At 44.7% G+C, this 27,207-nt stretch overlaps 1 protein-coding gene across 4 annotated transcripts in view; it reads left to right on the top strand.

The window, feature by feature from the left end:
* abca1b (ATP-binding cassette, sub-family A (ABC1), member 1B) overlaps positions 1–27,207 on the top strand; it is a 39,131-nt gene that overhangs the window by 7,988 nt on the left and 3,936 nt on the right. For 3 of the 4 annotated variants that reach the window (XM_029427233.1, XM_029427236.1, XM_029427232.1), the window contains 37 exons: positions 1,735–1,856; positions 2,233–2,436; positions 3,504–3,593; positions 5,402–5,642; positions 5,882–6,021; positions 6,088–6,204; positions 6,293–6,487; positions 10,343–10,548; positions 11,441–11,617; positions 11,852–12,074; positions 12,282–12,503; positions 12,584–12,788; positions 13,089–13,202; positions 13,320–13,494; positions 13,828–13,959; positions 14,036–14,313; positions 14,387–14,607; positions 14,700–14,775; positions 14,851–15,101; positions 15,492–15,543; positions 15,639–15,767; positions 16,039–16,187; positions 16,265–16,389; positions 16,509–16,607; positions 21,029–21,218; positions 21,531–21,625; positions 21,768–21,800; positions 21,897–22,002; positions 22,347–22,421; positions 22,646–22,815; positions 24,558–24,735; positions 24,854–24,969; positions 25,226–25,370; positions 25,501–25,624; positions 25,855–25,984; positions 26,229–26,355; positions 26,464–26,526. In XM_029427233.1, the coding sequence (XP_029283093.1) occupies positions 1,735–1,856; positions 2,233–2,436; positions 3,504–3,593; positions 5,402–5,642; positions 5,882–6,021; positions 6,088–6,204; positions 6,293–6,487; positions 10,343–10,548; positions 11,441–11,617; positions 11,852–12,074; positions 12,282–12,503; positions 12,584–12,788; positions 13,089–13,202; positions 13,320–13,494; positions 13,828–13,959; positions 14,036–14,313; positions 14,387–14,607; positions 14,700–14,775; positions 14,851–15,101; positions 15,492–15,543; positions 15,639–15,767; positions 16,039–16,187; positions 16,265–16,389; positions 16,509–16,607; positions 21,029–21,218; positions 21,531–21,625; positions 21,768–21,800; positions 21,897–22,002; positions 22,347–22,421; positions 22,646–22,815; positions 24,558–24,735; positions 24,854–24,969; positions 25,226–25,370; positions 25,501–25,624; positions 25,855–25,984; positions 26,229–26,355; positions 26,464–26,526 (5,495 nt within the window). The remainder of the gene's footprint in view (positions 1–1,734; positions 1,857–2,232; positions 2,437–3,503; positions 3,594–5,401; positions 5,643–5,881; positions 6,022–6,087; positions 6,205–6,292; positions 6,488–10,342; positions 10,549–11,440; positions 11,618–11,851; positions 12,075–12,281; positions 12,504–12,583; positions 12,789–13,088; positions 13,203–13,319; positions 13,495–13,827; positions 13,960–14,035; positions 14,314–14,386; positions 14,608–14,699; positions 14,776–14,850; positions 15,102–15,491; positions 15,544–15,638; positions 15,768–16,038; positions 16,188–16,264; positions 16,390–16,508; positions 16,608–21,028; positions 21,219–21,530; positions 21,626–21,767; positions 21,801–21,896; positions 22,003–22,346; positions 22,422–22,645; positions 22,816–24,557; positions 24,736–24,853; positions 24,970–25,225; positions 25,371–25,500; positions 25,625–25,854; positions 25,985–26,228; positions 26,356–26,463; positions 26,527–27,207) is intronic. The other variant, XM_029427235.1, reaches the window with a different exon arrangement.

The raw sequence follows: 27,207 nt of genomic DNA on the forward strand, positions 1-27,207 counted from the left end.
AGGTTGGTCATTACTTTACATTACAGGTCATTTAGCAGACATTCTTATCCAGAGCGATTTACAGTGAACTCACTACAGGGACAGTCTCCCTGGAGATGGTGCAGCTCACAACCATCTGGTGTTGTGTTTGGAACCACTAGACCATCACCCCCCATCAGGCTTTATCATGAACATAATCATTATAATATGAAACGTGTTACATTTATCCTTGATGTAAATAGAAGACGCATTGAGATTAATAATCTCTTCTTCAATGGAGACCATCTTTTATTCTCAGACTTTTATTCCTGGTTAAATGAAACAGATTCCAGACAGGAAACAACAAAAAGTGAAGAAATAAAATAACTAAAAATGAAGAGAAGTGTTAAAGGTTAGTGAATTTAAAACACTGACTGTAAATCTTTGATTCACTGAGTTTCTGCAGCAGTTCTTCTGGAGCTGGATTCTTCTGGCTCGTTGAACAAAAAGAATTTGCTCCTTTTGTGTTTTTAATTTGTACTTTTCTCTCTCGGTGGGGGGGCGTTTCTGTTCTGTACCTGCTCCGACCTGCCGGCCTCCTCCTCTGATGGAGCTTTATTCTCTCTAATCACCTCGAACACACAAAGCGTTCGTGAGAAGGGTGCAGGGAGGTGAGCGGGGGCGGGGGGCGAGCCACAGCAGGTTTACCTGCTGAAACTTTCTCAGGTGATCTAGGCTGTTAGAGAGCAAAGCTCCAGAGCAGAGCGTGGCGGGCGGTGCTCGGCGGGCGCACGGCGGGCGCTCGGCGTCTGTCTGCATGCTGTGCGTCAGAGTTCAGACGAGTCGCTCTGGATCAAAACTAAAAGTTTGTGCAGCTGCAGTTTGTCCCACATTCAAGAGGTTATTCAGTTCTCTGGTGGAAGAAACTTCATTTTAGATCCAATGTCGTCTCTCTACAGTCGAAGCTGCTCGTGAGCTTTTTAAAAGAAGCTTCAGACGTCGGTCGTCAGGTTTTATAACGTCGCCCTAAAAATATAAACTCCTCAGTTTGAGTGATGGGATTAAATATTTTTATTAAATCATCTTTCTTCAATGAACATAGTTTAATAACACCAGTCAAATCTGTGATGAAGCAGAAAATCTGGTTAGATAGGGTACTAAATAATTCTATATATAATAATAAAAGACTTTTGGATTTTAAACTATTTGGAGTTATTGGAAAAGTTAGTGTTATACTAATATAATAATGTTAGTATTATACTACAAACTAATATAATACTATTAGTATTAGTGTATTAGTGTACACTCTGCACAGACACTTTAAACTCAGGTTTAGCCTTATTATTTATTAAATCTTTATTGGAGCTGCAGACAAGGTCATTAATAAATCATTTCTCCTGGAGGTGTGTGATTGAAGCCGACGTGTTTCCCTGTTGGAAACTTCCTCGTTTGTGCAATCACATCCTGTCCTCTGACCCGTCTCTAACGTCTCCTCCATCCCTCCGCTGCTCTTCTGCAGGAGAAACGGGAACATTAGTCGTATATTATTGTATATAAATATAACAACCACAGTTAGTTTGTGGAGGTTCGTCTGCCTGTTTGAACCTGCAGAAGAAGAAATGTAAACAGCCGGTAAACAGCTGCAGGTTTGTCCTGCAGACGTGTGACCACATGCATCTGATGAACCTCACCTGCTCATTTGCATACTGACACTCCCCCCAACGCCGATTATGGTCATCACTCCCCCCCAACAGTTTTCTGTTTCTGATTCTTCAGGATTCAAGTTGAAGCACTTCCTGCGAGACAACGAGACTCTGTCCACGTTCCTGCTGAGAAACGCTTCATTCTCCGGAGAGCACGTCCAGCAGATCAGAGACGCAGACATCGATCTGGAGAAGGTGAGGACGCTTCTGCACACGCTCAGTCTGACAGTACAGCACATATCAAACGCCTAACATATGGAGTAAAAGTCTGAACACGCTCACAGTGACATGAGAAAATATGTAAGTTTCATTTACAAGAACAGAAAACTGAAATTATGGAAATGATAGGGAAAATTAAATAAAGTCCGAGAATATAAAATGAAACTTGAGAATATAAGTTCCAGATCACGATCTATGGAACTGAACGTTCTTAATAAAGTAAATAAAAGTCAGAAAACATTGAATCTATAATAATATCGAATGAAATTTGAGAATATTAATCACAAACCGAAACCGAAAATGTAGAAATTAAACTAATAATAATAATAATCACGTGACCTTTGACCCTCAGGTGATCCTGAAGGGCTTTGGCGTCCACTTGAGGGACATGTGTCTTGGGGGGGGCGGCGAGCGCAGTCTGGAGGACTTTGTGACGATCTCGGACCCGCAGCTGTCGGCGCGTGTACAGGAAGTGATCTGTGGGGCGCCGCGGGCCTGGCTGGACCACGCCGAGGAGCACTTCAGAGACAACCTGGACTTCCTGAAACCCATCCAGGTGACTTTAAATTAAATAATAAAATAACAATCCCTCCTTGGAAAATATTCAGTGAAAAGGTCAAATAATAAAATTGAGTTTTTATTTCTGGGATCTGTGGAAGTCCAGGATCAAACATATAAATGATGCTTAGGGTTCAAACCAAAGCCAGTGAAAACACTTAAAAAAGAAAGTAAAGAAGGTTTGGAGTGACATTTTAATAAAGATTCAACACAATCATAACATAAAGCGTGAACTTTATATATAGTGGGAAAATAGAAAAGTCACAAAACAGACAAATTCAAACAAAAGTAGATTTTATCCCCATTACTCTTTAAAAGCATTATTTCTTAAAAACGTTTTGAAAAATATCTTGCCGAAATGTTGAGTAGCGGATGAAACGCTTTGAGAGGTTTGTTTGCACAATGAGACTCTGAAGCAGGAAGTCCAGCAGCGTGCGTTCCTCACGGGGAGGAGACGCTCGCACAGCCTCCGGTCCGCACCTCCACCACGCGTGACAATTACTTAACGTTACGAAGATCGGCCTCAGATTTGAAGCCGCCAAACGAAGGCTGTAAACACGTTTATTTGTGCTGTAAAGGAGTTTTAACTTGCGGGTCGCTGGATCGACTCCCTTCTGATGCCTCAAGAGGACATCTGAGGAACTGCAGGCTGCTCAGAGGAGGTCAGTCAGTTCCTCTGCTCGCTTCCTGGAAGTGTGTGTGTGTGTGTGTGTGTGTGTGTGTGTGTGTGTGTGTGTGTGTGTGTGTGTGTGTGTGTGTGTGTGTGTGTGTGTGTGTGTGTGTGTGTGTGTGTGTGTGGTCTCTTTTGTAGCAGAAATCTACGAGCTGCTGACTGTGTGAAACTAAACGTTTCCACGGAAACCGAGAAAAGTTTAGTAAATTCAGAGGATCAGCTGAGAACTGAAAGAGAAGAAAGATCTGCTCTGATTTATATCTGGAATAAAAGTCTGAGACTGTGGAGTAAAATATGGAATACAATTCTATGAATAAAGAATAAAATACAGAATAAATGTTTGAAAGTCTGAAGATATGGATGTTGTTGCTGAAATGTCTTTTGTCTCCCAGATGAACGTGCGGTCCGACCCTGAAGCCGTCAAACTGGTTGCAAGGGCGACAACCAAACTGCTGGATAGCCTGGGTTCACTGGCAGTCGAGGTAAGAGACACACAGAGACATCCGTGAGATCGGATCCTCTGTAAGGACAGACCGGGTCTCCTCTGTGAGGACTAGTCTATCCACAGAGTCCTCTGGGTTCACTGGGTTTACTTGGCAGCTCCCTGAACGAGACAGACGAGCTGCAGCTGAACAAAGACGCTCAGCAGGATTTAACTTCAGTCTGAACAAACAAACACCCAATACTGTCCCCCCTCACTGTCCCCCTCAGTGTCCCACTCAGTGGTCCCCCTCACTGTCCACCCTCACAGTCCCCCTCACTGTCCCAGTCAGTGTCCCCCCTCACTGTCCCCCCTCAGAGTCCCACACAGTGGTCCCCCTCACTGTCCCCCCTCAGTGTCCCACACAGTGGTCCCCCTCACTGTCCACCCTCAGTAGTCCCCCTCACTGTCCCACTTAGTGTCCCCCTCACTGTCCCCCCTCAGTGTCCCCCTCACTGTCCCACTTAGTGTCCCCCTCACTGTCCCCCCTCAGTGTCCCCCTCACTGTCCTCCCTTAGTGTCCCACTCAGTGGTCCCCCTCACTGTCCCACTTAGTGTCCCCCTCACAGTCCCCCCTCAGTGTCCCACACAGTGGTCCCCCTCACTGTCCCACTTAGTGTCCCCCTCACTGTCCCCCCTCAGTGTCCCACACAGTGGTCCCCCTCACTGTCTTCCCTTAGTGTCCCACACAGTGGTCCCCCTCACTGTCCCCCCTCACTGTCCCACACAGTGGTCCCCCTCACTGTCCCACTTAGTGTCTCACTCAGTGGTCCCCCTCACTGTCCCCCTCACTGTCCCCCCTCACTGTCCCACTTAGTGTCCCCCTCACTGTCCCCCCTCACTGTCCCACTCACTGTCCCCCCTCACTGTCCCACTCAGTGTCCCCCCTCACTGTCCCACTCAGTGGTCCCCCTCACTGTCCTCCCTCAGTGTCCCACACAGTGGTCCCCCTCACTGTCCTCCCTCACTGTCTCACTCAGTGGTCCCCCTCACTGTCCCCCCTCACTGTCCCACTCAGTGTCCCCCCTCACTGTCCCACTCAGTGGTCCCCCTCACTGTCCCCCCTCACTGTCCCACTCAGTGTCCCCCCTCAGTGTCCCACTCACTGTTCCCCTCACTGTCCCACTCACTGTCCCCCCTCAGTGTCCCACTCAATGGTCCCACTCAGTGTCCCCACTCACTGTCCCCCCTCACTGTCCCACTATGTGTGTCCCCTCAGTGCCCCCCTCACTGTCCCCCCTCACTGTCCCACTATGTGTGTCCCCTCAGTGTCCCCCTCACTGTCCCCCCTCAGTGGTCCCCCTCACTGCCAGTGTCCCTCAATCTCCTCCCTCAGTGTCCCCACTCACTGTGTCTCCTCACTGTCCCCCAAAATTGACACACACAGTCACACTACATATGACCATAAGTAGTGTGAATGTGTGTCACCCTGTTACTGACTCAGCACCCACATAAACAAAACACAGCAGTCACATGTTTTCAATTTAACTGTGTGCGCGTGTGTAATATATGTATATATATGTGTGTGTGTGTATGTATATATATACAGTATATATATATATTTACATAGTAAATATATATATATACAGTATATATATATATTTACATAGTGAATAGAGTATGCAGTATTAGTATACAGTATTAGTATGTAGTATATAGTATGTAGTATTAATATGTACTATTTATTATCAATATACAGTATGTAGTATCAATATACAGTATGTAGTATTAATATACAGTATGTAGTATTAGTACATAGTATGTAGAAATAGTATACAGTAGTATTGATTAGTATTTGTCCTCCTGCAGCTGGCGGGAATGAAGAGCTGGATCGACCTGAGGACTGAGATCCTCTTCCTAACGCAGAACGCCACGTCCTCCCCCAGCACCATGTACCAGGCCGTGTCCCGCATCGTGTGCGGACACCCAGAAGGGGGGGGGCTGCAGATCAAGTCCCTCAACTGGTACGAAGACTCAAACTACAAAGCGCTGTTCGGGAACCACAACAGCAGCGAGGACGAGCCGGCGGCACTGTACGACAACTCCTCCAGTGAGTGGGGGGACTGGGAGGACACTGGGGGGACTGATGTGTACTGGGGGACTGGGTACACTGGGGTGATGTGTGTACTGGGGGGACTGGTGTGTACTGGGGGACTGGGTACACTGGGGGGACTGGTGTGTACTGGGGGTGACTGGGTACACTGGTAAATAATAGTTTAAAATATGTATGTATATTTATATTATATTATATAACAATGTGTGTGTGTGTGTGTGTCTGTGTGTGTGTAGCTCCGTACTGTAACAGCTTGGTGCAGAACATGGATTCTAACCCGATGTCCCGGATGATCTGGCAGGCTCTGAAGCCGCTGCTGATGGGGAAGATCCTATACACCCCCCACACCCCCGCCACCCAGAGGGTCATCCACGAGGTATGACATCACTTCCTGTGTGCTCACTTCCTACTGAGGGGCTCGTCTCACCTATGTGTCCTTCAGGTGAACCGGACCTTCCAGGAGCTTGGTGTGTTCAGGGACCTGGGCGGGATGTGGGAGGAGATGAGACCCAAAGTGTGGAAGTTCATGGAGGACGGCGAGCAGATGGATGTGATCCGGGTAAACAGGATTGTATTTTTATAAATATGTATTTTATAAATATATTTTAGATTCGGTCTCTACATCGGTCTTTGATGTTTGTGTCCAGACTCTGCTGAAGAACAACGTCACGGCTCGCTTCTTCCACACTCAGCTGGCCGACACCGACTGGACGGTCGCCGACGTCTCTGAATTCCTGTCCAAACAGGTGGCAGACCCCCGCAGGCCGGACGGCGCCGTCACCTGGAGGGACGTGTTCAACGAGACGGACGAGGCCATCATGAGCATCTCACGCTTCATGGAGGTTAGAACCAGCCTCAGTGAAAACACGTTGTTTTATTTTTATTTTATTTATTTATTTTATTCAGTATTCTGAGACAATATTCTTACTAATTTAGATATTAAGCAAATGTTCTCATTTACAAGCAGACTGAATATTGATGATAAAGTAGTTTCTTAATTTAATTGTTTATTATTTCCTTCTGTGTGGTGCTGTAGTTGTTAAAAAACATTTTAATTCACATTTATTAAGTTTTTCTCTGTTTGAAGTTTGGGTTAAAACAGCAGAAACACGAAAGCTGCTCAGGACTCGGAATATTACATTGAATATTATATTTAATATTATATTACATTACATTACAGGTCATTCAGCAGACGCTCTTATCCAGACTTACAGTGAACTCACTACAGGGACAGTCTCAGTGAAGTTGCTCAGGGGCACAATGGTGCATATAAAATGTATTTATACAGCCCAATATCACAAATTATACATTTGTCTCAGTGTTTACAGACTGTACAGGATACGACACCCTCTGTCCTTAGACCCTCTGTCCTTAGACCCTCTGTCCTTAGACCCTCTGTCCTCAGACCCTCTGTCCTTACATCCTCTGTCCTCAGACCCTCTGTCCTTAGACCCTCTGTTCTTAGACCCTCTGTCCTTACACCCTCTGTCCTCAGACCCTCTGTCCTTACATCCTCTGTCCTCAGACCCTCTGTCCTTAGACCCTCTGTTCTTAGACCCTCTGTCCTTACACCCTCTGTCCTCAGACCCTCTGTCCTTACATCCTCTGTCCTCAGACCCTCTGTCCTTACACCCTCTGTCCTCAGACCCTCTGTCCTTACATCCTCTGTCCTCAGACCCTCTGTCCTTAGACCCTCTGTCCTTACATCCTCTGTCCTCAGACCCTCTGTCCTTACACCCTCTGTCCTCAGACCCTCTGTCCTTAGACCCTCTGTTCTTAGACCCTCTGTCCTTAGTCCCTCTGTCCTTACACCCTCTGTCCTTAGACCCTCTGTCCTCAGACCCTCTGTCCTTACACCCTCTGTCCTCAGACCCTCTGTCCTTAGACCCTCTGTCCTTAGACCCTCTGTCATTAGACCCTCTGTTCTTAGACCCTCTGTCCTTAGTCCCTCTGTCCTTACACCCTCTGTCCTTAGACCCTCTGTCATTAGACCCTCTGTTCTTAGACCCTCTGTCCTTACACCCTCTGTCCTTAGACCCTCTGTCCTCAGACCCTCTGTCCTTAGACCCTCTGTCATTAGTCCCTCTGTCCTTACACCCTCTGTCCTTAGACCCTCTGTCCCTAAACCCTCTGTCCTCAGACCCTCTGTCCTTACATCCTCTGTCCTCAGACCCTCTGTCCTTAGACCCTCTGTTCTTAGACCCTCTGTCCTTACACCCTCTGTCCTCAGACCCTCTGTCCTTACATCCTCTGTCCTCAGACCCTCTGTCCTTACACCCTCTGTCCTCAGAACCTCTGTCCTTACATCCTCTGTCCTCAGACCCTCTGTCCTTAGACCCTCTGTCCTTACATCCTCTGTCCTCAGACCCTCTGTCCTTACACCCTCTGTCCTCAGACCCTCTGTCCTTAGACCCTCTGTTCTTAGACCCTCTGTCCTTAGTCCCTCTGTCCTTACACCCTCTGTCCTTAGACCCTCTGTCCTCAGACCCTCTGTCCTTACACCCTCTGTCCTCAGACCCTCTGTCCTTAGACCCTCTGTCCTTAGACCCTCTGTCATTAGACCCTCTGTTCTTAGACCCTCTGTCCTTAGTCCCTCTGTCCTTACACCCTCTGTCCTTAGACCCTCTGTCATTAGACCCTCTGTTCTTAGACCCTCTGTCCTTACACCCTCTGTCCTTAGACCCTCTGTCCTCAGACCCTCTGTCCTTAGACCCTCTGTCATTAGTCCCTCTGTCCTTACACCCTCTGTCCTTAGACCCTCTGTCCCTAAACCCTCTGTCATTAGTGCCTCTGTCCTTGCACCCTCTGTCCTTAGACCCTCTGTCCTCAGACCCTCTGTCCTTACACCCTCTATCCTCAGACCCTCTGTCCTCAGACCCTCTGTCCTTAGACCCTCTGTCCTTAGACCCTCTGTCATTAGACCCTCTGTTCTTAGACCCTCTGTCCTTAGTCCCTCTGTCCTTACACCCTCTGTCCTTAGACCCTCTGTCATTAGACCCTCTGTTCTTAGACCCTCTGTCCTTACACCCTCTGTCCTTAGACCCTCTGTCCTCAGACCCTCTGTCCTTAGACCCTCTGTCATTAGACCCTCTGTCCCTAAACCCTCTGTCCTCAGACCCTCTGTCCTTAGACCCTCTGTCCTTAGACCCTCTGTCCTCAGACCCTCTGTCCTTACATCCTCTGTCCTCAGACCCTCTGTCCTTAGACCCTCTGTTCTTAGACCCTCTGTCCTTACACCCTCTGTCCTCAGACCCTCTGTCCTTACATCCTCTGTCCTCAGACCCTCTGTCCTTACACCCTCTGTCCTCAGAACCTCTGTCCTTACATCCTCTGTCCTCAGACCCTCTGTCCTTAGACCCTCTGTCCTTACATCCTCTGTCCTCAGACCCTCTGTCCTTACACCCTCTGTCCTCAGACCCTCTGTCCTTAGACCCTCTGTTCTTAGACCCTCTGTCCTTAGTCCCTCTGTCCTTACACCCTCTGTCCTTAGACCCTCTGTCCTCAGACCCTCTGTCCTTACACCCTCTGTCCTCAGACCCTCTGTCCTTAGACCCTCTGTCCTTAGACCCTCTGTCATTAGACCCTCTGTTCTTAGACCCTCTGTCCTTAGTCCCTCTGTCCTTACACCCTCTGTCCTTAGACCCTCTGTCATTAGACCCTCTGTTCTTAGACCCTCTGTCCTTACACCCTCTGTCCTTAGACCCTCTGTCCTCAGACCCTCTGTCCTTAGACCCTCTGTCATTAGTCCCTCTGTCCTTACACCCTCTGTCCTTAGACCCTCTGTCCCTAAACCCTCTGTCATTAGTGCCTCTGTCCTTGCACCCTCTGTCCTTAGACCCTCTGTCCTTAGACCCTCTGTCCTTAGACCCTCTATCATTAGACCCTCTTCCTTAGACCCTCTGTCCTTACACCCTCTATCCTTAGACCCTCTATCATTAGACCCTCTTCCTTAGACCCTCTGTCCTTACACCCTCTATCCTTAGACCCTCTGTCATTACACCCTCTGTCCTTAGACCCTATGTCCTTACACCCTCTGTCCTTACACCCTCTGTCCTTAGACCCTCTGTCCTTACACCCTCTGTCCTTAGACCCTCTGTCCTTACACCCTCTGTCCTTACACCCTCTGTCCTTACACCCTCTGTCCTTAGACCCTCTGTCCTTACCCTCTGTCCTTACACCCTCTGTCCTTAGACCCTCTGTCCTTACACCCTCTGTCCTTACACCCTCTGTCCTTAGACCCTCTGTCCTTACACCCTCTGTCCTTACACCCTCTGTCCTTAGACCCTCTGTCCTTACACCCTCGCTCCGCACAAGGAAAAACTCTTCTTTACTCCACGTGTTGAATTCTTTCATTCATTCCACCTTTATTTTAACTCCGAAACACATTGAGGCCTCATTATATAAATATAGTAAAAACAATAATAACACAAATAAGAAGCATTGATAAAGAATAAAGCCGTGAAATAGGATGAAATAAATAAATTAGCTCAAAAAGTTGAGAAGAAAACTTCTTCTGTTATATTTCCGGCAGATTAGAAGTTTCACAGGAGTCAACAAATTAATGTTGTGATTAAACACTTTATCTTTAATTTAGAATAATTTAGTTTAGTCGTTTGAATTGAAGAAATCATGTGATATAAAGTAATGTGCGATGGGTGGGTAGATCACATGACCTGACGTGCGTGTGTGTGTGTCAGTGTGTGAACCTGGACAAATTGGAGCCGGTCTCCAGCGAGGAGCGGATGGTGAACCGGTCCATGGTTCTGCTGGAGGACAGGAAGTTCTGGGCTGGGATCGTGTTTCCGGACGTTGAGCCCAATGCCACCGAGCTGCCCGCCAAACTCCACTACAAGATCCGCATGGACATCGACAACGTGGAGAGGACCAATAAGATCAAAGACGCGTGAGAACACACACACACACACACACACACACACACACACACACACACACACACACACACACACACACACACACACACACACACACACACAGTGTTCATGTTGCTGAATTTATTCCAATAAAAACAGCTGAGATGTTTGTTTACAGTCATTGTGGGGACCCGCCCCTCTAAACCGGTCCCCACACCGTTAAGCATTGACCCTCACTTTAAAAAGCTCAGAGCGACATCTAGTGCGACACGGTGGTACTGACTAATGGGTACAAATATTTTACCAAGCAATATATCTTACAAAGCATTTATAAAGAATAGTTATAAATGTGCTCAAAGATTCACTCAATAAAAAGTGTCAAATATATAAATTCAATGATTTTCTTTAGTTTTCTCATTTATTTGGGAAGGTCCTCAACAATAATCACCTTCGCCTTAAGTCACAAAAGGTTGTAAAAGAACTGCCATAAAAATATTATATATTAATATTATTTTTTATTTAAACTGAGTTAAATCTTTTAACTTAAGTTCTGATCATAACTGCAAACATTAATTTATTTTAACCTTTTAATGTTTGTTTATTATGTAGAAACACAAATATAATATATATTATTTCCTGTAACTAAATTATTTTATCTTTATGTCTCCACAGAGGGAAATGTGGGACTGATATATTATATATATTATTTCCTATTATATATTATAATTTAAAATTATATATATATATATATATATATATATATATATATATATATATATATATATATTATATTATAATATAGTGCCAAACATGAGAAAATGTCTCAATCTGCTGAATATAGTAAAATTCTGATCCAGATGTGAAGCTGAGATCAGAAAAAGATTTTATTACATTCTGCTTTAATGTGTTCATGTGTTTAATCAGGTACTGGGACCCCGGTCCCCGGGCCGACCCCTTCGAGGACATGCGGTACATCTGGGGCGGCTTCTCATACCTGCAGGACGTCATCGAGCACGGCATCATCAGAGCGGTGACGGGCAGCAAGGAGAAGACCGGTGTCTACATCCAGCAGATGCCCTACCCCTGCTATGTGGACGACATGTGAGAATTATAATATAATAATAATTATATACTAATATAATAATAATAATATAATAACGTACCTGCTACGTAGACGACATGCGAGATAAATAGCAATAATATTATAATATTTCACCTGCTATATGGAAGACTTGCAATAATAACAATAATAATAATTGACCACTAGTCTCACCAATATGTCTCCCAATAATAATAATAATAATAATAATAACAATAATGTCCCTGGTGTCCTAGCTTCCTGCGGGTGATGAGCCGCTCCATGCCTCTCTTCATGACTCTGGCGTGGATGTACTCGGTGGCGATCATCCTGAAGAGTGTGGTGTACGAGAAGGAGGCGCGTCTGAAGGAGACCATGAGGATTATGGGACTGAACAACGGCATCTTGTGGTTCAGCTGGTTCATCAGCAGCTTGATTCCTCTGCTGGTCAGCGCCGGACTGCTGGTGTTGCTGCTCAAGGTCCTCATCAAATAACAGCTTCATATTGTTTATATCTGTTAATATATCATCAAATAGAGGCGATGTGCGGAGGGTAAAGTCGGAGCGAGGAGGGTAAAGGCGAAGTGCCGCACCCTGATACGCTCCGTAGAAGTCGGAGCTTCCTGCAGTTCATCATGTAGCAGTCTGGGCTACATTTAAACGTTTGCTCCATTTGTTCCGGTACAGATGGGGAACCTGCTGCCCTATAGTGACCCCGGCGTGGTCTTCCTCTTCCTGGGCTCCTTCGCCGTGGTGACCATCATGCAGTGCTTCCTCCTCAGCACCGCGTTCGCCCGCGCTAATCTGGCGGCAGCATGCGGAGGAATCATCTACTTCACTCTGTACCTACCCTACGTGCTCTGCGTCGCCTGGCAGGACTACATCGGCTTCGGAGCCAAAGTCTTCACCGTAAGAACGCCACACAGGTTTGTTGTCATGGCGCTGTGCTGTCATTGGACAGAGTGAGTCACATGTCTTCTACCCTGCAGAGCCTCCTGTCCCCCGTGGCGTTCGGCTTCGGCTGTGAGTACTTCGCCCTGTTCGAGGAGCAGGGAGTGGGCATCCAGTGGAAGAACCTGGTGTTGAGTCCTCTGGAGGAGGACGACTTCAGCCTCCGCACCGCCATCATCATGATGTACTTCGACTCCTTCCTGTACGGAGTGCTCACCTGGTACATTGAGGCTGTGTTTCCAGGTGAGAGCCAGGAGAACATAATGTCCGTCACATTATGCAGAATAACTTTAATCACAGCCATGATGTTTACTTTTACTTTTTTAACATTTTCCTGCTTCCTTATTAACCCATTTCTGCCCACAACGTAAATTTAGAATTTCCTTTGGAAGAATTGTTTTTAGTCAAACAGTTTGTGAGTTTTTCTTATCGTATTATATGTAGTATAATATAATAAAAAAGGGAAAAACTACAAGAAGCTTTTAAGTAATGATCTTTGTAAATATACTCTGAGTTTACCTGCGGTTCATTGCTGTGTGTCAGGTCAGTACGGGATCCCTCGGCTATGGTATTTCCCCTTCACCAAGTCCTACTGGTGCGGAGAGAAAGACGGGAAGTCCAATAAAGTCCCTCTGAGTGGGAAAGGAAACGCAGAAGGTGAGCGACAGAAATTAAACACAGAAACAACGCATCTGTAACCACATTACATTTTTATTCACCTATAAGTGAGACTTTTCATGTGAAAAGGACTTGCTGTGATGTGTGTTTGTCCAGTTGTGTGTATGGAGGAGGAGCCGGCTCACCTGGAGCCCGGCGTCTACATCGAGAACCTGGTGAAGGTTTACCGCCACGGCAAGAAGCTGGCGGTGGACGGACTGACGCTTGGCTTCTACGAGGGACAAATCACCTCCTTCCTGGGACACAACGGAGCCGGGAAAACCACCACCATGTGAGTAAATTAAAAAGCACCACCATCCATCTTTTGGACGATACAAAAATAACAAATGCCGAAGTGGTTCACCAAAGATCCTTGGACAGCCCAGAAACACAAACAAAAGTATATGCTGATACAGGTGAAGAACAGATACAGGTAAATAATGTGTTCTTTACCTGTGTCTGTATCTGTATTCTGTATCAGATACAGGTACAAGTAAAGAACAGACACAGGTAGTAATAATAATAATAATACATTAGATTTGTATAGCGCTTTTCTAGAAACTCAAAGACACTTAAAGGTGAAGCGTATGTTTCTGTAAATAATGTCCCTCTCCCGCCCCTGCAGGTCCATCCTCACCGGCCTGTTCCCCCCCACCTCCGGTACGGCCTACATCCTGGGCCGAGACATCCGCACTGAGCTAAGCACCATCCGGCAGAGTCTGGGAGTCTGTCCTCAGCACAACGTCCTCTTCAGCATGTGAGTCCTCCGCACGATGTGTGTTAGTCCGCGTTGAGCTGTAGTGTGTCCGTGTCCTGACGGTGTGCGTGTTCAGGCTGACAGTGGAGGAGCACATCTGGTTCTACGGGCGGCTCAAAGGCCTGTCGGAGCAGCAGGTGAAGGGGGAGATCGAGCAGATCCTGCAGGACACGGGGCTGCCGCACAAACGCAGCTGCAGGACCAGCGCGCTGTCCGGAGGCATGCAGAGGAAGCTCTCTGTGGCGCTCGCCTTCGTCGGCGGGTCCAAGGTCGTCATCCTGGACGAGCCCACGGCCGGCGTGGACCCCTACGCTCGCAGAGGCATCTGGGATTTGCTGCTGAAGTACCGGCAGGGTGAGTCCTTCTTGCCGCTTGCTGCTGGTTGTTTTTGAGCCAGGCTGCGATTTACCTTCCTGTTTCCCGTCAGGTCGCACCATTATCCTGTCCACGCACCACATGGACGAGGCGGACATCCTGGGCGACCGCATCGCCATCATCTCCCACGGGAAGCTGTGCTGTGTGGGCTCCTCGCTGTACCTGAAGAACCAGCTGGGCACGGGCTACTACCTGACGCTGGTAAAGAAGGAGCCGGAACCGTCACTCATCTCCTGCAGGAACTCTTCCAGCACCGCGTCCTTCAGCAAGAAGGTGACACACACAGTGTTTTACTGTACATTTTCATGTAAAGGTGCGGAGTGTATTTTGAGGTGGGGTTTACCTTTTGTATTTGTGTGTTTCAGGAGGAGGAGTGCGCCTCGGTTAGCAGCAGTGACGCAGGCCTCGGCAGCGAACATGAAAGTGAGGCAGCAACCATCGGTGAGCTCTCTGTCCCTGCAGAGCGTTTGATTCATTCACTTGCAGGTGGATCTGATCTGTGTCCTCCGTCCTCAGAGACTGGCACCGGCGCGTCCATCCTCGACGTCCCCTTCGTGCCCCCCGACGTGTCCCTGGTGTCGGGTCTGATCCTGTGTCACGTGCCGGCCGCCCGACTGGTGGAGGACCTTGGCCACGAGCTGACCTACGTGCTGCCGTACAGCGCCGCTAAAGACGGCGCCTTCGTGACACTTTTCAAAGAGCTGGACAGGAAGCTGCCCGACCTCGGCATCTCCAGCTACGGCGTGTCGGACACCACGCTGGAGGAGGTGACGCAGCAGCAGCAGCATACACAACTAGAGTGTGCATGATCTGTATTATAATTATTATTATTATTATATTGTTGTTGTTGTAATTATATTATTATTATTATTATTATATTATTATTATTATTATTATATTGTTGTTGTTGTAATTATATTATAATTATTATTATTATTATTAATCTGCACAGCTTCAGAAAGCATTCAAACTTCACAGGACATTTAGTTTTTATTCAACTTCTTTTCTACCTTTTTAAAAGTACAAAGATCTTTCACTTCATTAATTTCAGCTTCTACCTTTTTACGGTTCAACTTTTTTTATACAATAAACAAAAAAATAAAACCATAAAATAACAATAAATGAGTGAAAAACATGACCTGATCTTGAATTTGCAGATTTTCCTGAAAGTGGCTGAAGATAACGGAGTTGACACTGAAGTGCCCTCAGGTGAGGACTGACCTCTGACCCCTGCCCTTCAAAATAAGAGTCTGAAATCCAGTCAACGTGTGTGTGTGTGTGTGTGTGTGTGTGTGTGTGTGTAGATGGTACATTTCCTGTGCGGCGGCGGAGGAGGACGCATGCGTTCGGAGGAAGCGACCATCAGAGCTGTCTAAGGCCGCTGACGGACGACGACGACGACAACGACTGCAACGAGTCTGAAGGAGATCCTGGTACACTGCTTATTGAATAAATGAATTGTAGGGGCGTCCTGGTAGCTCAACCGGTAGCACAGGCGTCCCTTATACAAAGGCTGAGTCCTTGCCCACACGGCCACTGGTTCGAGTCCGACCTGTGGCGTATGTTGTTCCCTCTCTTTCACAATCTGCACTTCTCATCATAAAGGCATGAAAAGCCCGAAAATATAACTTTGAAAAAAAAAATGAATTGTAAATGTTAATAAATATATAAATTAATTATAAATTAATAATGTGTGTGTCTCAGAGTGCCGGGAGACGGACTGGCTGAAGTGTGCAGATGGAAAGGGCTCGCAGCAGGTGACGGGCTGGAGCCTGAAGAAGCAGCAGTTTGTGGCTCTGATGTGGAAACGCTTCCTGTACGCGCGGCGTTCCAGAAAGGGCTTCTTCGCTCAGGTAATACACATCTTTATAATACTACATATATATTGATATATTCTGCACATTCGCTCACCTTTGTGAAATGTCCTCAGATTGTCCTCCCGGCTGTGTTCGTGTGCATCGCCCTTGTCTTCAGTCTCATCGTCCCCCCGTTTGGGAAATACCCGAGTCTGGAGCTGCAACCCTGGATGTACGAGGACCAGGTCACTTTCATCAGGTACTGCGTGTGTTATAGTGCAGGTTACCAACGCAAATACACACCTGAGCAGAGGTAACTGTGTGTGTGTGTGTGTGTGTGTGTGTGTGTGTGTGTGTGTGTGTGTGTGTGTGAGACAGTGACGACGCTCCCGGAGACGCCAACATGCAAAAGTTATTGGGCGCTCTGCTGGACGCGCCAGGCTTCGGGACTCGCTGCATGGACGGACATCCCATTCCGTAAGAGAACAGCTTTGATAAATATATTTTTATATCTTTATATAAACTGATCCTCTCCTGATTTGGGAACACAGAGCTGAAGGAATTTCTTCCTAAAGTTTTACTCTGCTGGAGCTGCAACGGTGAGAAATTAATGAACAAATATTCAAATAATCTTTAATTATTAAAGTAATTTCTCGGTTTTATATTAGAGTGACAGAAAAAGACATTTAAAGACAAACTGGAACGGACAATTTCACTATTTTTCGACCAAACCATGAATGTAGAAAATACTCTGTATGATATATAATGTCCCCATCTGTCCTCAGAGACTCTCTGTATGATATAAAATGTCCCCGTCTTTCCTCAGAGACTCTCTATATGATATCAAATGTCCCCGTCTGTCCTCAGAGACTCTCTGTATGATATGAAATGTCCCCATCTGTCCTCAGAGACTGTATGATATGAAATGTCCCCATCTGTCCTCAGAGACTCTGTATAATATGAAATGTCCCCGTCTGTCCTCAGAGACTCTCTGTATGATATAAAATGTCCCCGTCTGTCCTCAGAGACTCTCTGTATGATATGAAATGTCCCCGTCTGTCCTCAGAGACTCTCTGTATGATATCAAATGTCCCCGTCTGTCCTCAGAGACTCTCTGTATGATATCAAATGTCCTTGTCTGTCCTCAGAGACTCTCTGTATGATATCAAATGTCCCTGTCTGTCCTCAGAGACTCTGTATGATATAAAATGTCCCCGTCTGTCCTCAGAGACTCTCTGTATGATATAAAATGTCCCCGTCTGTCCTCAGAGACTCTCTGTATGATATAAAATGTCCCCGTCTGTCCTCAGAGACTCTCTGTATGATATAAAATGTCCCCGTCTGTCCTCAGAGACTCTCTGTATGATATAAAATGTCCCCGTCTGTCCTCAGAGACTCTGTATGATATAAAATGTCCCCATCTGTCCTCAGAGACTCTCTGTATGATATAAAATGTCCCCGTCTGTCCTCAGAGACTCTCTGTATGATATAAAATGTCCCCGTCTGTCCTCAGAGACTCTGTATGATATAAAATGTCCCCGTCTGTCCTCAGAGACTCTCTGTATGATATAAAATGTCCCCGTCTGTCCTCAGAGACTCTCTGTATGATATAAAATGTCCCCGTCTGTCCTCAGAGACTCTCTGTATGATATAAAATGTCCCCGTCTTTCCTCAGAGACTCTCTATATGATATCAAATGTCCCCGTCTGTCCTCAGAGACTCTCTGTATGATATGAAATGTCCCCATCTGTCCTCAGAGACTGTATGATATGAAATGTCCCCATCTGTCCTCAGAGACTCTGTATAATATGAAATGTCCCCGTCTGTCCTCAGAGACTCTCTGTATGATATAAAATGTCCCCGTCTGTCCTCAGAGACTCTCTGTATGATATGAAATGTCCCCGTCTGTCCTCAGAGACTCTCTGTATGATATCAAATGTCCCCGTCTGTCCTCAGAGACTCTCTGTATGATATCAAATGTCCTTGTCTGTCCTCAGAGACTCTCTGTATGATATCAAATGTCCCTGTCTGTCCTCAGAGACTCTGTATGATATAAAATGTCCCCGTCTGTCCTCAGAGACTCTCTGTATGATATAAAATGTCCCCGTCTGTCCTCAGAGACTCTCTGTATGATATAAAATGTCCCCGTCTGTCCTCAGAGACTCTCTGTATGATATAAAATGTCCCCGTCTGTCCTCAGAGACTCTGTATGATATAAAATGTCCCCATCTGTCCTCAGAGACTCTCTGTATGATATAAAATGTCCCCGTCTGTCCTCAGAGACTCTCTGTATGATATAAAATGTCCCCGTCTGTCCTCAGAGACTCTGTATGATATAAAATGTCCCCGTCTGTCCTCAGAGACTCTCTGTATGATATAAAATGTCCCCGTCTGTCCTCAGAGACTCTCTGTATGATATAAAATGTCCCCGTCTGTCCTCAGAGACTCTGTATGATATAAAATGTCCCCATCTGTCCTCAGAGACTCTCTGTATGATATCAAATGTCCCCGTCTGTCCTCAGAGACTCTGTATGATATAAAATGTCCCCATCTGTCCTCAGAGACTCTCTGTATGATATCAAATGTCCCTGTCTGTCCTCAGAGACTCTCTGTATGATATCAAATGTCCCCATCTGTCCTCAGAGACTCTGTATGATATAAAATGTCCCCGTCTGTCCTCAGAGACTCTCTGTATGATATGAAATGTCCCCGTCTGTCCTCAGAGACTCTCTGTATGATATGAAATGTCCCCATCTGTCCTCAGAGACTCTGTATGATATGAAATGTCCCCATCTGTCCTCAGAGACTCTCTGTATGATATGAAATGTCCCCGCCTGTCCTCCGAGACTCTCTGTATGATATGAAATGTCCCCGTCTGTCCTCAGAGACTCTGTATGATATGAAATGTCCCTGTCTGTCCTCAGAGACTCTCTGTATGATATGAAATGTCCCCGTCTGTCCTCAGAGACTCTCTGTATGATATGAAATGTCCCCGTCTGTCCTCAGAGACTCTCTGTATGATATGAAATGTCCCCATCTGTCCTCAGAGACTCTCTGTATGATATGAAATATCCCCGTGTCCTCAGAGACTCTCTGTATGATATGAAATGTCCCTGTCTGTCCTCAGAGACTGTATGATATGAAATGTCCCCGTCTGTCCTCAGAGACTCTCTGTATGATATGAAATGTCCCCATCTGTCCTCAGAGACTGTATGATATGAAATGTCCCCATCTGTCCTCAGAGACTCTGTATGATATGAAATGTCCCCGTCTGTCCTCAGAGACTCTGTATGATATATAAAGTCCACGTTTGTCCTCAGAGACTCTCTGTATGATATGAAATGTCCCCGTCTGTCCTCAGAGACTCTGTATGATATATAAAGTCCACGTTTGTCCACAGAGACTCTGTATGATATGAAATGTCCCCATCTGTCCTCAGAGACTCTCTGTATGATATGAAATGCCCCCATCTGTCCTCAGAGACTCTGTATGATATATAAAGTCCACGTTTGTCCACAGAGACTCTGTATGATATATAAAGTCCATGTCTGTCCTCAGAGACTCTGTATGATATGAAATGTCCCCGTCTGTCCTCAGAGACTCTGCATGATATGAAATGTCCCCATCTGTCCTCAGAGACTCTGTATGATATGAAATGTCCCTGTCTGTCCTCAGAGACTCTCTGTATGATATGAAATGTCCCCGTCTGTCCTCAGAGACTCTCTGTATGATATGAAATGTCCCCGTCTGTCCTCAGAGACTCTCTGTATGATATGAAATGTCCCCATCTGTCCTCAGAGACTCTCTGTATGATATGAAATATCCCCGTGTCCTCAGAGACTCTCTGTATGATATGAAATGTCCCTGTCTGTCCTCAGAGACTGTATGATATGAAATGTCCCCATCTGTCCTCAGAGACTCTGTATGATATGAAATGTCCCCGTCTGTCCTCAGAGACTCTGTATGATATATAAAGTCCACGTTTGTCCTCAGAGACTCTCTGTATGATATGAAATGTCCCCGTCTGTCCTCAGAGACTCTGTATGATATATAAAGTCCACGTTTGTCCACAGAGACTCTGTATGATATGAAATGTCCCCATCTGTCCTCAGAGACTCTCTGTATGATATGAAATGCCCCCATCTGTCCTCAGAGACTCTGTATGATATATAAAGTCCACGTTTGTCCACAGAGACTCTGTATGATATATAAAGTCCATGTCTGTCCTCAGAGACTCTGTATGATATGAAATGTCCCCGTCTGTCCTCAGAGACTCTGCATGATATGAAATGTCCCCATCTGTCCTCAGAGACTCTGCATGATATGAAATATCCCCGTCTGTCCTCAGAGACTCTGCATGATATGAAATGTCCCCATCTGTCGTCAGAGACTCTCTGTATGATATGAAATGTCCCCGTCTGTCCTCAGAGACTCTCTGTATGATATGAAATGTCCCCATCTGTCGTCAGAGACTCTGTATGATATGAAATGTCCCCGTCTGTCCTCAGAGACTCTGTATGATATGAAATGTTCCCGTCTGTCCTCAGAGACTGTATGATATGAAATGTCCCCATCTGTCCTCAGAGACTGTATGATATGAAATGTCCCCATCTGTCCTCAGAGACTCTCTGTATGATATGAAATGTCCCTGTCTGTCCTCAGAGACTCTCTGTATGATATGAAATGTCCCCGTCTGTCCTCAGAGACTGTATGATATGAAATGTCCCCGTCTGTCCTCAGAGACTCTCTGTATGATATGAAATGTCCCTGTCTGTCCTCAGAGACTCTGTATGATATGAAATGTCCCTGTCTGTCCTCAGAGTCTCTGTATGATATGAAATGTCCCTGTCTGTCCTCAGAGACTCTGTATGATATATAAAGTCCACGTTTGTCCATAGAGAAGCTCCCTGTACGATGGGCGATGAGGACTGGCAGACCCCGGACGTTCCTGAGAGCGTCCAGCAGCTGTTCCTGTCCTCTAACTGGACCATGGAAGACCCGTCTCCGGCCTGTTTCTGCAGCTGCGAGGGGAAGAAGAAGATGTTGCCGGACTGTCCCGCAGGAGCCGGAGGACTGCCCCCCCCTGAGGTAAGAGACCTGCACCTGAAAGCACCGCGTGCAGTTCACACACACAGAAATACATTTAAATAAAGTTTCTAAAGAGAATTAAGTTTTCTAAAGAGAATAAAGTTTATAAAGAGAATAAAGTTTTCTAAAGAGAATAAAGTTTCTAAAGAGAATAAAGTTTCTAAAGAGAATAAAGTTTATAAAGAGAATAAAGTTTATAAAGAGAATAAAGTTTATAAAGAGAATAAAGTTTCTAAAGAGAATAAAGTTTAGTCAGAGAATAAAGTTTAGTAAGAGAATAAAGTTTCTAAAGAGCCGGCGTGTTGTTGTCAGATGAAGCTGAGTGCCAGCGACTCTCTGCAGAACCTGACGGGACGCAACATCTCCGACTACCTCGTGAAGACGTACGCTCAGATCATCGGCAAGAGGTGGAGTACACATCCTGTATACTTGTACATACAAATATACGCTCCATACTGCAGATACTGCAGATAAATACACATACATCCTACATACTGCATTAATACACAGTATTTGTACACAGTACTCACAGTTTGTGTGTGTTCACAGTTTGAAGAACAAAGTGTGGGTGAATGAATTCAGGTCAGTCTTTTTAATTCTTCTGTTTTGCCTTTAATTTGATAATCATAACCTGCCAGCCAGCGTTTCCTGTTTGCTGATGTGGCTTCCTCTTTGCAGGTACGGAGGCTTCTCATTGGGCGCGAGGAGCACTCAGGTCCTCCCGCCGGCCAATGAGATCGACGACGCCATCGAGCGAGTCCGGAAGATCTTTGAGTTGCAGAAGGTGCACGTAGTTTACACTTCATTACTCAAGTCCTTCATTAATATGTAATAACAACATTTATTATAGATAAATAAATAATAATAGTTTAATTCAACTCAGTTATAAATAATATATAACACATGTAATTAATTATATTAATCTAATTAATTTAATTGAATACATTTAATTAATACAATTAATTACACATAACTATATAAATAAACAATAATACAGTAAATATATTGATTTAATCATGAAGAAATAATAATAAAGAAATGCATTCAATTAAAATATCCATATATAAATGACTAATTGTACATTAATTAATGAAACAAAATATTAGGACTGATGAGTGTTTGTTTTAGGGCGGGGCTGCAGATCGATTCCTTGACAGTTTGTCAGGTTTCATCAACGGTTTGGACACAAAGAACAACGTGAAGGTGAGAAACTCGACTGAAATACTTGTACTTCAATTAGAAGTCTTATTATTATTCCTACTACTTTTATTATTTGTTTTATTATAACTACTATTAATAGTTTTATTATACTTACTTTAGTTATTATTATTAATTTAAATACAGAAAGAAACTTCTGTCACGTTTGGTTCTGATGTTTAATGAATAGATGTGTGTAATAAATAATAACGGATGAATAATGTGCTCAGATCTGGTTCAATAACAAAGGGTGGCACAGCATCGGGGCGTTCATCAACGTCATGAATAACGGCATCCTGAGAGCGAACCTGCCCGCCGGCCGAGACCCCCAGCTGTACGGCATCCGGGCCTTCAACCACCCTCTGAACCTGACCAAGGAACAGCTGTCCCAGGTGGCCCTGTGAGTGCCTGTATAAAGTGTGTATATAACATGAATATAACGTGTATATAACATGTATATAACGTGTATATAACATGTATAACGTGTATATAACATGTGTATATAACGTGTATATAACGTGTATAACGTGTATATAACATGTGTATAACGTGTATATAACATGTGTATATAACGTGTATATAACATGTGTATAACGTGTATATAACATGTATATAACATGTATATAACATGTGTATATAACGTGTGTATAACGTGTATATAACGTGTATATAACGTATATAACGTGTATATAATGTGTATAACGTGTATATAACATGTATATAACGTGTATATAACGTGTATATAACGTGTATATAACGTGTATATAACGTGTATATAACGTGTATATAACATGTGTATATAACGTGTGTATAACGTGTATATAACATGTGTATAACGTGTATATAACGTGTATATAATGTGTATATAACGTGTATATAACGTGTGTATAACGTGTGTATAGCGTGTGTATAACGCGTGTATAACGCGTGTGTATAACGCGTGTATATAACGTGTATAACGCATGTATATAACGTGTATAACGTGTATATAACGCGTGTATAACGCGTCTATACAGGTGTATAACGCGTGTATATAACGCGTGTGTATATAACGTGTGTATATAACGTGTATAACGTGTATATAACATGTATAACGTGTATATAACATGTGTATATAACATGTGTATATAACGTGTATAACGTGTATATAACATGTGTATAACGTGTATATAACATGTGTATATAACGTGTATAACGTGTATATAACGTGTATAACGTGTATATAACGTGTGTATAACGTGTATATAACGTGTATAACGCGTGTATAACGTGTGTATATAACATGTGTATATAACATGTATATAACGTGTATATAACGTGTGTATAACGTGTATATAACGTGTGTATATAATATGTATAACGTGTATATAACATGTGTATAACGTGTATATAACGTGTATATAACATGTGTATATAACGTGTGTATAACGTGTATATAACGTGTGTGTATATAACGTGTATATAACATGTATAACGTGTATATAACATGTGTATAACGTGTATATAACGTGTGTATAACGTGTATATAACATGTGTATATAACATGTGTATAACGTGTATATAACGTGTATAACGTGTATATAACGTGTGTATAACGCGTGTGTATAACGCGTGTGTATATAACGCGTGTATAACGCGTGTATACAGGTGTATAACGCGTGTATATAACGCGTGTGTATAACGCGTGTATAGCGTGTATAACGCGTGTGTATAACGTGTATAACGTGTGTGTGTATATAACGTGTGTATATAACGTGTGTATATAACGTGTGTATATCGTGTATATAACATGTGTATATCGTGTATATAACATGTGTATAACGTGTGTGTATATAACGTGTGTATATCGTGTATATAACGTGTGTGTATATAACATGTGTATAACGTGTGTATAACTTGTGTATATAACGTGTATATATCGTGTATATAACGTGTGTATATAACGTGTGTATATCGTGTATATAACATGTGTATAACGTGTGTATAACGTGTGTATATAACGTGTGTATAACGTGTATATAACGTGTATATAACGTGTGTATATAACGTGTATATAATGTATACAGTATATACATGGATTTATAAAGTGTAAACAGTATATACATTTATCTACCCTGCATGTGTCACTCCTCCTGTCCCCAGCGTGACCACCTCTGTGGATGTGCTCGTGTCCATCTGTGTGATCTTTGCCATGTCCTTCGTCCCGGCCAGCTTCGTGGTCTTCCTCATCCAGGAGCGCGTCAGCAAAGCCAAACACATGCAGTTCATCAGCGGAGTGCATCCGCTGCTGTACTGGGTGTCCAACTTCATCTGGGACATGGTGAGTGAGTGAGTGAGTGAGTGAGTGAGTGAGTGAGTGAGTGAGTGAGTGAGTGAGTGAGTGAGTGAGTGAGTGAGTGAGAGAGAGAGAGACAGTCTTGCTGTTTGTGTCTCTGCAGTGTAACTACGTCGTCCCTGCTGCTCTGGTCGTCTTCATCTTCATCTGTTTCCAACAAAAAGCCTACGTCTCCTCCACCAACCTGCCGGTGTTAGCACTGCTGCTGCTGCTCTACGGGTCAGAACCACACACTGATACACACACTACACATATATAATATATACTGTGTATATATATATATATAGTATATATATATATTATATATAGGATATATACTGTATATATATATCATATATATATATATATATATATCATATATATATCATATATATATATGATATATATAAAAATAATATATAAATCCGTACTGAAAGTGACCCAGCTTTGAATAAAACGTGTTTTTAAAGCGTCCTCCCGTGTTTCCTGTCCCCAGCTGGTCCATCACTCCTCTCATGTACCCGGCCTCCTTCTTCTTTAAGATCCCCAGCACGGCGTACGTCGTCCTCACCAGCGTCAACATCCTCATCGGCATCAACGGCAGCATCTCCACCTTCGTCATGGAGCTGTTCGGAAACAACGTGAGTCCCAGTGCTGCACCTCTCTCTGTGAGCTGCAGTCTATATTATTATTATTATTATTATTATTATTATTATTATTATTATTATTATTATTATTATTATTATTAGTTTTACTTCCTGTCGTCCTCAGGAGATCGGAGGAATCAATGACATCCTGAAGAACGTGCTCCTTATTTTCCCTCACTTCTGTCTGGGGCGAGGACTCATCGACATGGTGAAGAACCAGGCAATGGCCGACGCCCTCGAGAGATTCGGTAACACACAATTATTTCATTATTTGTATTTTTATTAAAATATTTAATTATTTTTATTTGATTGTGGTATTATTATTTTTTTATTGTTATTATTAATCATTTTAATGATTATTTTTAATTTCCATCCATCGTCTACCACTTATCCGGGGTTATTTTTAATTAGTTTTTATTATTGTGTTATTATTTGTATTATGGTCCTGATGTATTATGGCATGTGTGGGATGTTGCAGGTGAGAACCGGTTCCGCTCCCCTCTGGAGTGGGACATGGTGGGGAAGAATCTGTTCGCCATGGCTGTGGAGGGCGCCGTGTTCTTCATCATCACAGTCCTCATCCAGTACAGGTTCTGCATCAAACCCAGGTACACACACACACACACACACACACACACACACACACACACACACACACACACACACACACACACACACACACACACACACACTGCTGCTGTGATGCATGTGTTTGTCCACTGAGGGGCAGCAGATATAAATATTGTATTTGTTATTAAAACATGATGACTGCCATCACTTTGGAAACAGCAGACAAGAAATAAAGTTTAGTTTGAAATAAAGGACAGTGCAAATGAATGTGTGTGTTTGTAGGTCGGTCAGTACTCTTACTAAACTGGGAGCTCTAGGAGAAGAGGACGAGGACGTGGCCCGAGAGAGACAGAGGATTGTCCACGGCCTCGGACACGGAGACATCCTGGAGCTCCGACAGCTCACCAAGGTACACATGACATCACCACGGTGACATCACCGTGACATCACATCGCCTCTTTGTTGTTTGGATAATCTGACTTTCTGTGTTGACTAAACTGAACTGATGTGTGTTCAGGTGTTTAAGAGGAAACAGAAGCCGGCGGTGGATCGACTGTGTGTGGGGATTCCACCTGGAGAGGTGAGACAGCTTAATGCTAACAGCTCACTGTTCACTGCTCACTGCTCACAGCTCACTGCTCACTGCTCACTGCTCACTGCGCACTGCTCACAGCTCACAGCGCACTGCGCACTGCTCACTGCTCACTGCTCACAGCTCACAGTGCACTGCTCACTGCTCACTGCGCACTGCTCACAGCTCACAGCGCACTGCTCACAGCTCACAGCGCACTGCTCACTGCGCACTGCTCACAGCTCACAGCGCACTGCTCACAGCTCACTGCTCACTGCTCACTGCTCACTGCTCACTGCTCACAGCGCACTGCTAACAGCTCACTGCTAACAGCTCACAGCGCACTGCTAACAGCTCACAGCTAACAGCTCACTGCTCACTGCTAACAGCTCACAGCGCACTGCTAACAGCTCACTGCTAACAGCTCACTGCTCACTGCTAACAGCTCACAGCGCACTGCTAACAGCTCACTGCTAACAGCTCACTGCTAACAGCTCACACCGCACTGCTAACAGCTCACAGCTCACTGCTAACAGCTCACAGCGCACTGCTAACAGCTCACAGCTCACAGCTCACTGCTCACAGCTCACAGCTCACTGCTCACAGCTCACTGCGCACTGCTCACTGCGCACTGCTCACTGCTCACAGCTCACTGCTCACTGCGCACTGCTCACAGCGCACTGCTCACTG

Source organism: Cottoperca gobio, unplaced genomic scaffold (genome assembly GCF_900634415.1).
Source record: "Cottoperca gobio unplaced genomic scaffold, fCotGob3.1 fCotGob3_302arrow_ctg1, whole genome shotgun sequence".
NCBI lineage: Eukaryota > Metazoa > Chordata > Actinopteri > Perciformes > Bovichtidae > Cottoperca > Cottoperca gobio.